Source organism: Bos indicus, chromosome 14, assembly GCF_029378745.1.
Source record: "Bos indicus isolate NIAB-ARS_2022 breed Sahiwal x Tharparkar chromosome 14, NIAB-ARS_B.indTharparkar_mat_pri_1.0, whole genome shotgun sequence".
Taxonomy (NCBI): domain Eukaryota; kingdom Metazoa; phylum Chordata; class Mammalia; order Artiodactyla; family Bovidae; genus Bos; species Bos indicus.
The window spans coordinates 70158430-70172987 of NC_091773.1; the positions used below are offsets into that span (position 1 = coordinate 70158430).

General features: G+C 36.5%; 1 protein-coding gene across 3 annotated transcripts in view; it reads left to right on the forward strand.

Moving 5' to 3' along the window:
- The window catches only part of RAD54B (RAD54 homolog B), a 119948-nt gene that overhangs the window by 13150 nt on the left and 92240 nt on the right, over positions 1-14558 (forward strand). For all 3 annotated transcript variants that reach the window (XM_070802894.1, XM_070802893.1, XM_070802895.1), the window contains 2 exons: positions 3935-4085; positions 12111-12279. In XM_070802894.1, coding sequence (XP_070658995.1) covers positions 3935-4085; positions 12111-12279 — 320 coding nt within the window. The remainder of the gene's footprint in view (positions 1-3934; positions 4086-12110; positions 12280-14558) is intronic.

Consider the following 14558-nt stretch of genomic DNA (forward strand, 5'->3'; position numbering starts at 1 on the left):
TTCTTTGTATATTTTGGATAATAGTCCTTTATCAGATGCATCTTTTGCAGGTATTTTCTCCTAGTGTGGCTTGTCTTTTCATTACCTTGACATTGTCTTTGCAAAGCACAAGTTTTAAATTTTAATGAAGTCTAGCTTATCAGTTATCTCTTTCATGGGATTTTTCCTTGGTGTTGTAGCTAAAAAGTCATCACCATACCCAAGGTCATCTAGATTTTCTTCTGTATTATCTTCTAGGAGTATTTTTGCTTTGTGTTTTACATGTAAGCCTATGATTCATTTTAAGTTAATTATTCTGAAGAGTGTAAAGTCTTGTTTCTAAGTTCATTTTCTTTGTGTGTGTGCGTGCATGCTAATTCACTTTAGTTGTGTCTGACTCTTTGTGACCCTATGGACTGTAGCCTGCCAGGCTCCTCTGTCCATGGGATTCTCCAGGCAAGAATACTGGAGTGGATTGCCATGCCCTCCTCCAGAGGATCTTCCCAATCCAGGGATTGAACCTGCTTCTCTTACGTTTCCTGCACTGGCAGGCGGGTTCTCTGCCACTAGCACCGCCTTGTTGTTACTGAGCTGCTCAGTCGTGTCTGACCCTATGTGACCCCATGGACTGCAGCACGCCAGGCCTCCCTGTCCTTCACCATCTCCTGGAGTTTGCTCAAACTCATGTCCATTGAGTCGGTGATGTCATCCAGCCATCTCATCCTGTGTCGTCTCCTTCTCTTCCTTGCCTTCAGTCTTTCCCAGCATTAGGGTCTTTTCCAGCGAGTCAGCTCTTCGCATCAGGTGGCCAGAGTATTGGAGCTTCAGCATCAATCCTTCCAATGAATATTCGGGGTTGATTTCCTTCAATATTAACTGGTTTGATCTTGCTGTCCATGGGACTCTCAAGAATCTTCTCCAGCATCACAGTTCGAAAACATCAATTCAGCCAACATTTGCTGAATCATAGAGAAAGCAAAGGAATTCCAGAAAAACATCTATCTCTGTTTCATTGACTTCGCTAAAGCCTTTGACTGTGTGGATAATAACAAACTATGGAAAACTTTTAAACAGATGGGAATACCAGACTATCTTACTTGTTGCATGAGAAACCTGTATGCAGGTCAAGAAGCAACAATTAGAACCTTATATAGAACAATTGACTGGTTCAAAATTGAAAAAGTGGTATGACAAAGCTATTTATTATCACACTGTTTATTTAACTTATACGCAGAGCACATCTTGTGAAATGCCACGCTGGGATGAGTTACAAGCTGGAATCAAGATTGCCAGGAGAAATATCAACAGCCTCAGATACGCAAATAATACCACTTTAATGACAAAGCGAAGAACTTAAGAGCCTCTTGATGAGGGTGAAATAGGAGAGTGAAAAAGCTTAAAACTCAGTATTAAAAAAGACTTAAGATTGCGGCATCTGGTCCCATCAGTTCATGGCAAATAGAAGGGGAAAAGGGGGAATCAGTGACAGATTTCCTCTTCTTGTACTCTAAAATAACTGTGGATGGTGATTGCAGCCATCAGATTAGAAGACGATTGCTTCTTGGCAGGAAAACTATGACAAACTTAGACAGTATATTGAAAAGTAAAGACAACACATTACTGACGAAAGTCTGTATAGTCAAGGTCTTTCCAGTAGTTGTGTATGGATGTGAGAGCTGGACCATAAAGAAGGCAGAGTGCCGAAGAATTGATGCTTTTAAACTGTGATGGTGGAGAAGACTCTTGAGAGTCCCTTGGACAGCAAGTAGATCAAATTGGTTAATGTTAAAGGAAATCAACCCTGAATATTCATTGGAAGGACTGATGCTGAAGCGTCAATACTTCCACCTGATGGAAAGAGCCGATTCATTGAAAAAGACGCTGATGCTGGGAAAGATTGAAGGCAGAAGAGGAGGGCAACAGAGGATGAGATGGTTGGATGGCATCACCGACACAATGGACATGGGTTTGGGTGGACTCTGGGAGTTGGTGATGAACAGGGAGGCCTGGTGTGCTGCAGTTCATGGGGTCGCAAAGAGTCGGACACGACTGAGCGACTGGACTGAACTGAACTTGTGGTGGCCGCTCTTGTTACAGAGCATGGACTGTGGGCCATGCAGGCTTCAGTAGTTGCAGCTTGGGGGCTCTAGAGCATGGTAGTTGCAGCTTGGGGGCTCTAGAGCGTGGGCTCAGTAATTGTGGTGCTCAGGCTTTTAGTTGCTTTCAGTGACATGTGGAATCTTCCCAGACCAGAGATTGAACCCATGTTCCTTGCACTGGCATGTGATTCTTAACCACTGGCTATCTCTCCATTTATTTAGTTCTTTGATTTTGCTCAGCAGAGTTTTTATAGTTTTTCCTTATATAGATCTTGTACATGCTTTGTTAGATTACCCTTAAATATTTCATTTTTGCGGGGTGCTAATGTAAATGGTATTATGTTTTTAAATTCAAATTCCACTTATTGCTGATAATGTTGGAAAATAATTGATTTTTGAGTTTTAATCTTGTATTTTTGCAACTTTGCTAAAATTGCTGTTTTTAGCCATTTTTTATTTGATGTATAAAAAAGTTTCTCATATCATTAAACATTCTTTTAAAATGTGATCCCCACCCCCCACGCCCCCCCATTCATGGCTGTAGAATTATTTATATAACAAATAGTGAATGCCTTCTTGTGTTGGTACTGGCAATATACTGATGATTGGAAGGTAAGACTTCATGCCTCATCCAGGAGTTTACAACTTGGGGGAATTAATAGGCAGTTTCATTACAGTGTGAAAAGTGCTTGGGTAGTAGACACATAGGAAGGATCTCTAATCCTTCTAATCCAGTCTTTGGGGGAGATAAAGGCGGCTCATAGTTAAGAGTCCTAAAGCATAAGTTGAAGTTCATCAGGCAAAGAAAAATGGTTAAAGGCTGTATCAGAGACCCAACACTGTGTAGGCAGTTTGTTCAAAGACCTAGAGTAAAAGAGAACATGGCTTGTTTGGGAAGTTGCAGCACTACATTTTAGTCATGTAGGAAGAGAGTGTATTCTATTTTATCCAGTACTCTGCTGTAGATATTTAAATTTTCCTTTTTTCTCCTACTATAAGTAATATTGGCATGAAAACCTTATACATAATTCTTTGAGTATATCTTTGCTAATTCCTTAGGGTAAATTTCCGGAAGTGTAATTTCTGGGTTAAGCAAATTATTTTGGTAGCCATGTACATCCTTATTGATACTTTATCTTGTGTATAGTTTTGTGAGATTGCTTTAAATTAGAGTGCTTGCTGCTGTCCATTGCAGAAGCATGATGTATGCTTGTAATGTTCTTGTCTTTTATCTGTCTCACCTGTCCTGTCCTGATGGAAAAAACATTGAGCAAAAGTTTGGAAACATGGTTCTTGTCTCTTGATTTATTTATTTAAAATACCTCACTGCTCTAAAAGGAAATAGGATAGTAAAAATTGAACTCTAAATGTATTCTTTCAATTGCCAGGATTTTATTCACTCATTCAAAAGTATTTGTTATTATCTGGCTTTGTGGTTGATGCTGCTTACAAAATGGTTAAGAAAACAATGATTGCTCCCCGCATGCAGTTTATGGATTGGGGAATAGGAAAAAAGCAACATGCTTAATATATGTATGTGAATAATTATGTTTTCTTTGATTTTGAAACTACTATCTAAATTACATTTAAGGCTTTATTGTTTTTATCTAATCTATAGTTTTATCAAAATTGGTACAATATATGTTCAGGTTTGTACCATATATTTTGAATCTTAATACATTTCAAAAGCCTTTTGTGATGGAAAATAAAATGTTTCCAACTGTTAAATTTGTTTTCTAAGGCTTTTTACAGGCTTATTCCCTTATATTTTTAAAGATGTCATGATTATAGTGATGATATATTTGGAGGTAGTTCTAATCAGACTTCTGATGAAATGACTTTTGGGTATTTTTCAGGTTAATACTGCTAAATATGAGACGATCAGCAGCACCAAGTCAGTTGCAAGGAAATCCCTTCAAAAAACCAAAGTTTATATCACCAGCAAGAAGCCATCCAAGTCCTAATGAAGAGGTTGCAAAACTGAATTCAGATATAAAGTTATTTGAGGTAAAAAAAAGAAATATAGAGAAGCATGTATTTTAAAAAATTGCCATTTAAACAGTTAACAATGTTCATTGCCTATAGGAGTTTTCAGTATCTTTGATAAATTCTTCTAAAAACCTTAGATGTAATGGCTAACTATATGTATTTGAAGGAACGGCATAAAGTAAACTTGGGTTAGGTCTATAAATAAACTTGGTAACAGTGAAAAATACCTCCACAAGGGAAGGGGTGGAGATTCTTGTTCAAGAAAAAAAGTTATTCTGGATCAGTGTTCTTTTTAAAGGTACCACATAAGTAAATGAAAACTTTGGATAAGGTAATTTAAAGAGAAAACATACATAAATAATGTTTTATATCACTGTTATGGAAACTTCCTTTCCTTTTTACTTATAAAAAGTAAGTGCTCAAAACAGTCTTAATATATATTCTTTGCTTCTAAGTTGAAGAATTATTTAAGTCTTAGGTATAATAGAAGGTTTATAAAGATTATATAGAGCATATGTAAAATGGACAGTCCACACTTTGGCTACTCTACAGTTCTTTGATTTATGTTTTGGAGATTGAAATCTACTAATATTTTTTCTATTTTTTTATTATGGCAAAATATATATAGCATAAAATTTGCCATTTTACCATTTTTAAGTGTGCAGGTAAGTGGCATTAATTACATTTTCTTAATTGTTCAATAATCACCATTTTCTGTGTTTGAAACTTTTCATTACATAGAAACTTCATAACCATTAGGCAATAATTCCCTGTTTTCCCTTCCCTGGTCATCATTACTCTTTCTGCCTCCATGAATTTGATTACTCTAGGTACCTAATATGTAAGTGTAATCATAAATATTTGTCCTGTTGTGTCTGGCTTATTTCACTTAGCCTATGTTTTCTAGGATCATCCATGTTGTAGCAGATGTGAACATCAATGCTTTATGTGATTAAGTAATATTCAGTTGTTTCAGTTTAGTTCAGTTGCTCAGTCTTGTCTGACTCTTTGTGACCCCATGGACTGCAGCATGCCAGGCCTCCCTGTCCATCACCAACTCCCAGAGTTTACTCAAACTTATGTCCATTGAGTTGGTGATCTATCCAACCATCTCATCCTCTGTCATCCCCTTCTTCTCCTACCTTCAATCTTTCCTAGCATCAGGGTCTTTTCAAATGAGTTGGCTCTTTGCATCAGGTTGCCAAAGTATTGGAGTTTCAGCTTCAACATCAGTCCTTCCAGTGAACAATCAGGACTGATCTCCTTTAGGATAGACTGGTTGGATCTCTTTGCAGTCCAAGGGACTCTCAAGAGTCTTCTCCAACACCACAGTTCAAAAGCATCAATTCTTCGGTGCTCAGCTTTCTTTACAGTCCAACTCTCACATCTATACATGACTACTGGAAAAACCATAACCTTGACTAGACGGACCTTTGTTGGCAAAGTAATGTCTCTACTTTTTAATATGCTGTCTAGGTTGGTCATGGCTTTTCTTCCAAGGAGCAAGCGTCTTTTAATTTCATGGCTGCAGTCACCATCTGCAGTGATTTTGTAGCCCCCCAAAATAAAGTCAGGCACTGTTTCCACTGTTTCCCCTGTTTCCCCATCTATTTCCCATGAAGTGATAGGACCAGATGCCATGATCTTAGTTTTCTGAATGTTGATTCAATTGTATGTACGTACATATATATATATGTATATATACACACATATATACATATACATACATACATATGTATATGTATATACACACATATATATTATATATGTATATACATATGCCATATTTTGTTCATTCATTCATTGATAGATCCTTGGTTTGTTTCTACGTTTTTTCTGTTATGAATAATGCTGATATGAACATTGGCATACACGTTTCTGTTTAGGTACCTGCTTTTAGTTCTCTTGTATATATATACCCAAGAGTGGAGTTGCTAGATGATACAGTAATTCTATGTTTAGTTTTTAAGGTACTACCAAATTGTTTTCCATAGGTACCGAACCATTTTACATTCCCACCAGTGATGTGTGAGGGTTCCAATTTCTCCACATCCTTAGCAACAATGGTTATTTTGTTTTTGTTGCTGTTTTTTTGATTATGGTCATCCTTGTTGTTGTGAAGTGGTATTCCACTGTGGTCTTGATTTATATTTTCCTAATGAGTAGTAATTCTGAGCATTTTTTCATGTGCTTATTGACCATATGCTTATCTTCTGTGGAGAAATGTCTTTTCACATCCTTTGAGGCTTTTAACTGTTTTTTTGTCTTTTTGTTGTTGAAAATATCTACTCATTCTTGACTCTGTTTTTTGGTCTGCATCTGTTTGTTTTATCCAACACTGCTTTAGAATTCTGGCCACAATGTAAGGAGAAAACTATGTAAGCATAGTTTTTCATTTTAAATATGGTTTCTTTTTATAAAAAGCAACTTTATTTAAATTAAATGCACATACCTGTAATCTACCTACTACAATTCAGTTGTATTTCATATGGTCAGAGTTGTGCAATGATCACCAAAATCAATTTCAGATCGTTTTAATCATTCCAGAAAGAGAGAGACTTCACATACATCAACCCATCCAAATCCCTCAGCCCTTTGTAATCACTAATATACTTTCTGTTTTATGTATTTATCTATTATGAACATTTCGTATAAATAGAGTCATATAACATGTGGCCTTTTATGACTCACTGTTTTCAGTTTCATAGTGTTTTTCAAGGCTCGTCCAGATTGTGGCATGTATCAGTAATTTATTTCTTTTTATTGCTGAATGTATTAGTTTCCTATTGCTGCTGTAACAGATTACCAGAAATTTAGTGACTTAAAACAATGCAAATGTATTATCTTATAGTTCTGTAAGTCAGAAGCTCAACGTGGGTCACATAGGGCTAAGATCAATGTGTTGGCAGGGTCGCATTTATTTCTGGAGGTTTTAAGAGTGTTTCCTTTGCCTTTTCTAGTTTCTACAGGCCAACTGCAATCCTGGTGGCCCCCTTCTTAATTCTTTGAAAATTGGTAGTGGCAGTTTGATTCCTTTTATTGACATCTTTTTGCTTCTCTGAAACCGGAACTCATTTGGTTAGATTGGGCCGTCCTGGATAACTCAGGACAGTCTATTTCAAGGTCCTTAACCTTAATTGCATCTTTAAAGTCTCTTTTGCCACATAAGGTAACATTTCCACAGGTTCTGGGAATTAGGGTATGGACATCTTTGGGAGGCATTATTCTGCTTACCACACTGAGTAATATTTCATTGCATTAATATACCATATTTTATTATTCCATCTGTCAGTTGATGGATGTTTGAGTTGTTTCTGTTTTTAAAATTTATTAGGTATTATGAATAATGCTGATGAATATTCATGTGTAAATTGTTGTATAGACATATGTTTTCATTTCTCTTGGGTGCATTCTTAGGATGGAATTGCTGGGTCATATAATAATTCTGTGGTTAACCTTTTAATGCCATGGTGGCTGTACTGTTTCATTCCCATTATTAATGTATGAGGTTTCAGTCCTCCACATGTTTATTGACACTTATTATTAGCTATTTGATTATAACCATACTTGGAAGGAAAGTTATGACCGACCTAGATAGCATATTCAAAAGCAGAGACATTACTTTGCCCACAAAGGTTCATCTAGTCAAGGCTATGGTTTTTCCTGTGGTCATGTATGGATGTGAGAGTTGGACTGTGAAGAAGGCTGAGTGCTGAAGAAATTGATGTTTTTGAACTGTGGTGTTGGAGAAGACTCTTGAGAGTCCCTTGGACTTCAAGGATATCCAACCAGTCCATTCTGAAGGAGATCAGCCCTGGGATTTCTTTGGAAGGAATGATGCTAAAGCTGAAATTCCGGTACTTTGGCCACCTCATGCGAAGAGCTGACTCATTGGAAAAGACTCTGATGCTGGGAGGGATTGGGGGCAGGAGGAGAAGGGGACGACAGAGGATGAAATGGCCAGATGGCACCGCTGACTTGATGGACATGAGTCTCAGTGAACTCCGGGCGTTGGTGATGGACAGGCAGGCCTGGCGTGCTGCAATTCATGGGGTCGCAAAGAGTCGGACACGACTGAGCGACTGATCTGATCTGATCTGATCTGATGGATGAAGTGGTATCTGACTAGGGGTTTTGATTTACTTTTCCTTGGTGGCTAATTTTGAGCGTTTTTCTATGTGCTTATTGGCCATTTGTATATCTTTTTTGGAGAATTGTTTATTCAGATCCTGTTTTTTTAAGTTGGATTATTTGCTTTTTATTACAGAATTGTAAGAGTCTGTATAGGTTCTAAACATAGGTGCCTTATCAGATATATGATTTGCAGATATTTTCACCTTGTTGTTGATTACCTTTCACTTTCTTGATGGTTTTGTCTGTAGCACGAACATTTTAAATTTTGATGAAGTCCAGTTTATCTGGGTTTTTCTTTTTTGGTGTTGGTAGTACTTGTGATTTTAGTGTTGTATATGAGAAGGTCATGAAGATTTACTGTGTTTTCTTCTAAGAGTTTTATAGTTTTAATTCTTCCATTTTAGTCTATGACCCATTTTGAAATGGTTTTTATGTATGGTGTCAGGTAGGAATCCAATTGTATCATTTTGCATGTGGATATCTAATTGTGTTCCAGGACCATTTTTTGAAAAGACTGTTTTTTCCTCCATTGAATCATTTTGACACCCTTGTCTTTAGGTTTATTTTCTGATGGAGGTTCTAAGGACTAATTTGAAACCAAAACCACTGATTTATTCCTTTCCTCTTATAATTATCATCAAGAAGCTAAATAGTTTTCTTTAAATACTAATGAAGTAGGCATTTTTGAAACCTTACAGCTACTTTAAGTAAGGCAACATGTAAAACCTAAAAATATTAGGCTTAGCAGTCAACTTTACTGTTCCCTTTGTCTATTCCATCCTTAAATTTTTTCTTACATTGAATTAATCCATACCAAGAATGTATTGGTTTGGTGACTTCAGGGGTCTTTTATTTGAGTGGTCTGATAAAAATCTGGAACAAATCAAGCATCAAAATAAATGTACTAATGGATAATAACCCACTGAATAATATAGGAGTCTGAATCCATAGTAATATAACTAAATAAGTAGTAAACTCTTTCTCAGAGTGAAATGCTAAATCACAAAAATAAAGGTGATGGTGGTGTCGGAAAATATTATTGGGTTCCAAAACCCATCGGATTAATGGGTGAATGTTTCATCAGGAAATAGGATACTTGAATAGACTCAAGCATCTCCTTACAACATACTGTAAAGACAAGTAGAAAAATACTAACTTGGCGAGAATACCTGGTAGACACCACTTTAATCAAATGGCTGCCTCCAGTAATGGACAGATTGATATTTTGCGCCCTTAATATGGTGAACTATTATATTCCTTCCAAAATATGTAATCTGAAGCTCATCATTAGGAAACATCACACAATCCAAATAGGGGAACATTCTATAAAATAGTTGGCCTGTATTCTTCCAAAGTGTCAGAAATCACAAAAGATGAATAAAGGTGAGGAACTGTTCAGATGAAACTAAAGAAACTTGTTGACTAAATGTATTGTGTGATCTGGGATTGGATCCTTGCTCAGGGAAAAAAACTGTCAAAAGACATTGTTGAACCAGAAGGGAAAGAGACACGTGTACCCCAATGTTCATCGCAGCACTGTTTATAATAGCCAGGACATGGAAGCAACCTAGATGTCCATCAGCAGATGAATGGATAAGAAAGCTGTGGTACATATACACAATGGAGTATTACTCAGCCATTAAAAAGAATACATTTGAATCAGTTCTAATGAGGTGGATGAAACTGGAGCCTATTATACAGAGTGAAGTAAGCCAGAAGGAAAAACACCAATACAGTATACTAACGCATATATATGGAATTTAGAAAGATGGTAACAATAACCCTGTATACGAGACAGCAAAAGAGACACTGATGTATAGAACAGTCTTATGGACTCTGTGGGAGAGGGAGAGGGTGGGAAGATTTGGGAGAATGGCATTGAAACATGTGAAATGTCATGTATGAAACGAGATGCCAGTCCAGGTTCAGTGCACGATGCTGGATGCTTGGGGCTGGTGGGACGGCCCAGGGGGATGGTATGGGGAGGGGGGAGGGAGGAGGGTTCAGGATGGGGAGCACGTGTATACCTGAAATTAAAAAAAAAAAAAATAATAAAAAATTAAAAAAATTAAAACAAACAAACAAACAAAAAAAAACCACATGGAGAGACAGTAAAAAAAAAAAAAAAAAGACATTGTTGGGGTAAGTGACCCCATTTGAATGTGGACTGTGGATTAGATAATATTTTACTACCATTGTTAAATTTTTGATTTTGATAGTTAACTGTGATTATGTAAGAGAGTGTCTTTGCTCTTTGCAAACACACTTTGTCATTTTTAGAGGTAAAGGAACACAGTGTCTCCAGCTTACTTTCAAATGTACACACACACACACACGTGATACACATACATGCACAGGAGAGATAGAGGGAAAGTAAATGGAGCAGAATATAAACAAATGGTGAATTTGGGTAAAGAGTACATGGGACTTCCTTGTATTATTTCTGGAATGTTTCTATAAGCTTAAAATTATATCAAAATGTTGCAAAAAATAAATTTGTGACTCTCATTAGTTTATTTCCATGACTTACTTTAAAATCTTATCAGATAGGTTTTTTAATGTCTCTGAAATTTGTTAAAATGAATATTTATAGAGCTATGACAGCTGTGTCTGTTATTGTGAGCTGTTATTTAAAAAAGACATCAAACATACTCTTGTAGACAGAAAAATGATCTTCTAAAAACGTCCATATCCTAATCCGTGGAAACCCGTGAATGTATTAACCTCACATGGCAAAAGGGACTCTTGACTAAGTGATTAATGTTTGAGGACCTTGAGATGGGAGGGAGGGTGGTCATTCTGGCTCATCAAAGTGGGCCTAATATAATCACAAAGGTCCTTAAAAGTAGAAGAGGGAGACAGATGAGAGTTAGAGAAAGAGATGTGATTAAGGAAGCAGGGGCAGAGAGATACAGAGGCACTGACTGTGAAGTGGAGCCATGTTGGTAGCTTTTAGAAGTTTGGAAAGCCAAGGAAATGTGTTCTGTCTTAGACCCTCTTGAAGAGCCAAGTCAGAGTTCAGACTTAGAGAATTATAAGACAATACATTTGTGTTGTTTTAAGCCACTAAGTTTGTTGTAATTTGTTACAGCAGCAACAGAAAATTGATGCATAATAAAAATAGAGAAAGAGTATATGAAGAACCCCCATGTACACATCACCCAGCCTTGGCAGTTGTCAGTTTGTGACCCCTCTTGCTTCATTTTTACCTTCCAGCTCCCTCCCCCTTTTTTCCCAACTCATTATTTTGACACAGCTTCCAGGAATCTCTTCTCATTTGTAAATATTTTAGTATTTGACTCTAAAATATAAGGTACTGTTAAAACAATACCGTGGCAGTATATCATTAGCCATGTAAAAAATTAACAATATTTAAGTGTTGCTTTTAATATTGAGAAATTTAGCAAGAAAAATAAGCAGTTGACTGAGAATGGCACATTGTGACTTGTTTAAAACCTCATTTGATCTGTTGCTTAAAATACACTATAATTGTAAGCATAATTTTCATTCTGTGGTATCTTTCAGCTTTTAAAAGTGAAAGTGAAAGTCACTTAGTCCCCTCCAACTCTTTGCAACCCCATGGACTATACAGTCCATGGAATTCTCCAGGCCAGAATACTGGAGTGGATAGCCTTTCCCTTCTCCAGGGGATCTTCCCAACCCAAGGGTTGAACCCAGGTCTCCTGCATTGCAGTTGGATTCTTTACCAGCTTGCAGCTTTTATAACATAATAAAACTAGTTTTAAAAAAATAAAATTATAATTTTAGTTTATTTTAAAATATCTATTCCCTATTTAGATATGAGAAACTAGTACCTCATATTCAGTATTTTAAATTGGAAATCTATTATGTAAAAATATGGGAAATTAGGTTTAATATCAGCATAAAATACATACTTTGTTTTTTTAGGTTGCTGCAAATAAGAATAATTTTCTCCAGCCACAAAATGATCCCAGAACATGCAATTTTAATTTGCCTACTAAAGAATGTGCTAAAGGAATTAATCATGGGGATAATTACAGGGAAAAATATTGTTTGGAAGCATCTACAAAGACAACATTAGACCTCCATCATACAGGTAAGACTGTACAGGTTATACTTGATGAGTCTTATTACAATATTATTTAAATTGATTATATTCAATAATGAATATGTTATATTTGAAAATAGTTGAAACATTAATAGCACTGCTAGATCATTGGCAATTCAGATTTTTTTGTGGTCATAATTTATCTTTAATGATTGAATTAGTAACCATGTCATCTAAATCTTGTATTTTGTAATAGGCATATGTCTAAGGTTATTCATCGTAAACTTATTGGTCAAATAATGGTCTTTACTTCCAGTACCAAAATGAATTGTGTTTAAAGGTTTGATTTTTTTTTAAAGATTTAATTAAAAAAAAAGTCTTAAAATGCATTATCAGCATTAAAATTGGAGAGGTGAACTTTAAATGAGTAAAATTGTTAATTCATTATAGTACATTGGAGTAACTTCAAATCAATTAGATTTGAAAGTGTATAACTGTAGGAAAACCAAACATTTAACAAATTCCCCTGCTGCTGAATTGAACTAAAATAATGATTATGGTTCTTGTTGCATTGTAAGAGATTAATATTTTCCAGGTAGTTGAAAAAATTATCTGGAGTGTTCATGGATGTTTATTTGGCCTTTTGAAAGGCACACCATTAAGATTACATTTTTCTAAATTACATTTTATTCATTTTTTGGTTGAAAAGAGTTTCAGGGAGAGAGCCTCATATACTAGTCATATACATATACTAGTCATATACAGAATGCAGCTTCTCTCCCTAAGATACCAATGCAAATCAACACTGTGTCTTAAACTAAACCCTTTTGAAGGAACTTTTTGAGAATTGTGATATTTAATAAATTTTACACGTGAATGGGTTCATTTCTTGTTGGCGCAGAGGGTCTTCTGTGTTTTCCCAACTGGCCAGGATCCTTAGTACCATTTATGTGCTCCTCATAACTTCAGATTTGTAACAAGTTTTAGAATGAAGTTGAGAAGGACTTTTGGAGCTGGTATCAATTTAGTGAGATCCCTAGAGACAGCTCTGGGCACGGGCATGGGCATAGCAGTTTAGCCTCTGCCCTGTTTCACTCATTTACTCTCTTTTTTTATTACTTTCCTTCAGTTCAGTTCAGTTCAGTCACTCAGTCGTGTCCTTATCTCCTTCCTTTTCTCTTTTCTTCCTCCCATCTTTGTTAGGTGAATATCCTGTTTTCCCAGATTTTTTTTCCTGTGCTGTCAGCCTGTGGCAGGTAATGATCCATCTATACCTGTTTCTTTTCTATCATGGTAGCTAATCTCTTCTCCAAAGGATGATATTAGACTCTAGAATATAATACATTTAATGTTACTGATTTGGGGCTGTTTTTGTGTTCTACTATAGTTTCTCATTCTCTTCCTTACTAAATATGAGAAGGGAATTAAGAGTTAAGATAAATTGAAGTGGGAGTTAATTTACTCAGCCCTTAATCCCTTAATCCTTTCTCTGATTTAGTACATTGACTGGACTGGGGAACCTGTGCCAATCTCCTGATACTCTCCTGCCTCTCATTTAGAGACAGAGGTTAACTGGGGGAAAAAATATTGTGAGAAACATCATGCTTCCTTTGGTGATTGCTGGAGAGGAATGTTGTATATAGAAAAGTATGGAGGTGAAAGACCTATATATTCATCTTTTGACATTCTTTTAACTCTAGGTCTAATCACCTTGGAGTCAGTTACAAGCCTGCATGTCCTAGTGAAAATAGACCCTCATTTCCTACTAGCTTTTTATTTTGAAAAGTTTCCTACATACAGAGAAGTTGAAAGAATAATCCAATTATCATCAAAAATTCAATAGTTTCTAATATTTTATCTCATTTGTCTGTATTCCCCACCCCCCTATGTATGCAATTTTTTTTTTGGACTCTTTGAAAATATGTTGCAGCTTTCATGCCATTTTACCTCTAAATACTTCAGCATGTATGTCTTAAAATAAATGCTCTCTCCTATCAGATCAGATCAGATCAGTCACTCAGTCATGTCCGACTCTTTGCGACCCCATGAATTGCAGCACGCCAGGCCTCCCTGTCTATCACCACCTCCCGGAGTTCACTCAGACTCACGTCCATCGAGTCGGTGATGCCATCCAGCCATCTCATCCTCTGTCGTCCCCTTCTCCTCCTGCCCTCAATCCCTCCCAGCATCAGAGTCTTTTCCAATAAGTCAGCTCTTCGCATGAGGTGGCCAAAGTACTGGAGTTTCAGCCTTAGCATCATTCCTTCCAAAGAAATCCCAGGGCTGATCTCCTTCAGAATGGTCTGGTTGGATCTCCTTGCAGTCCA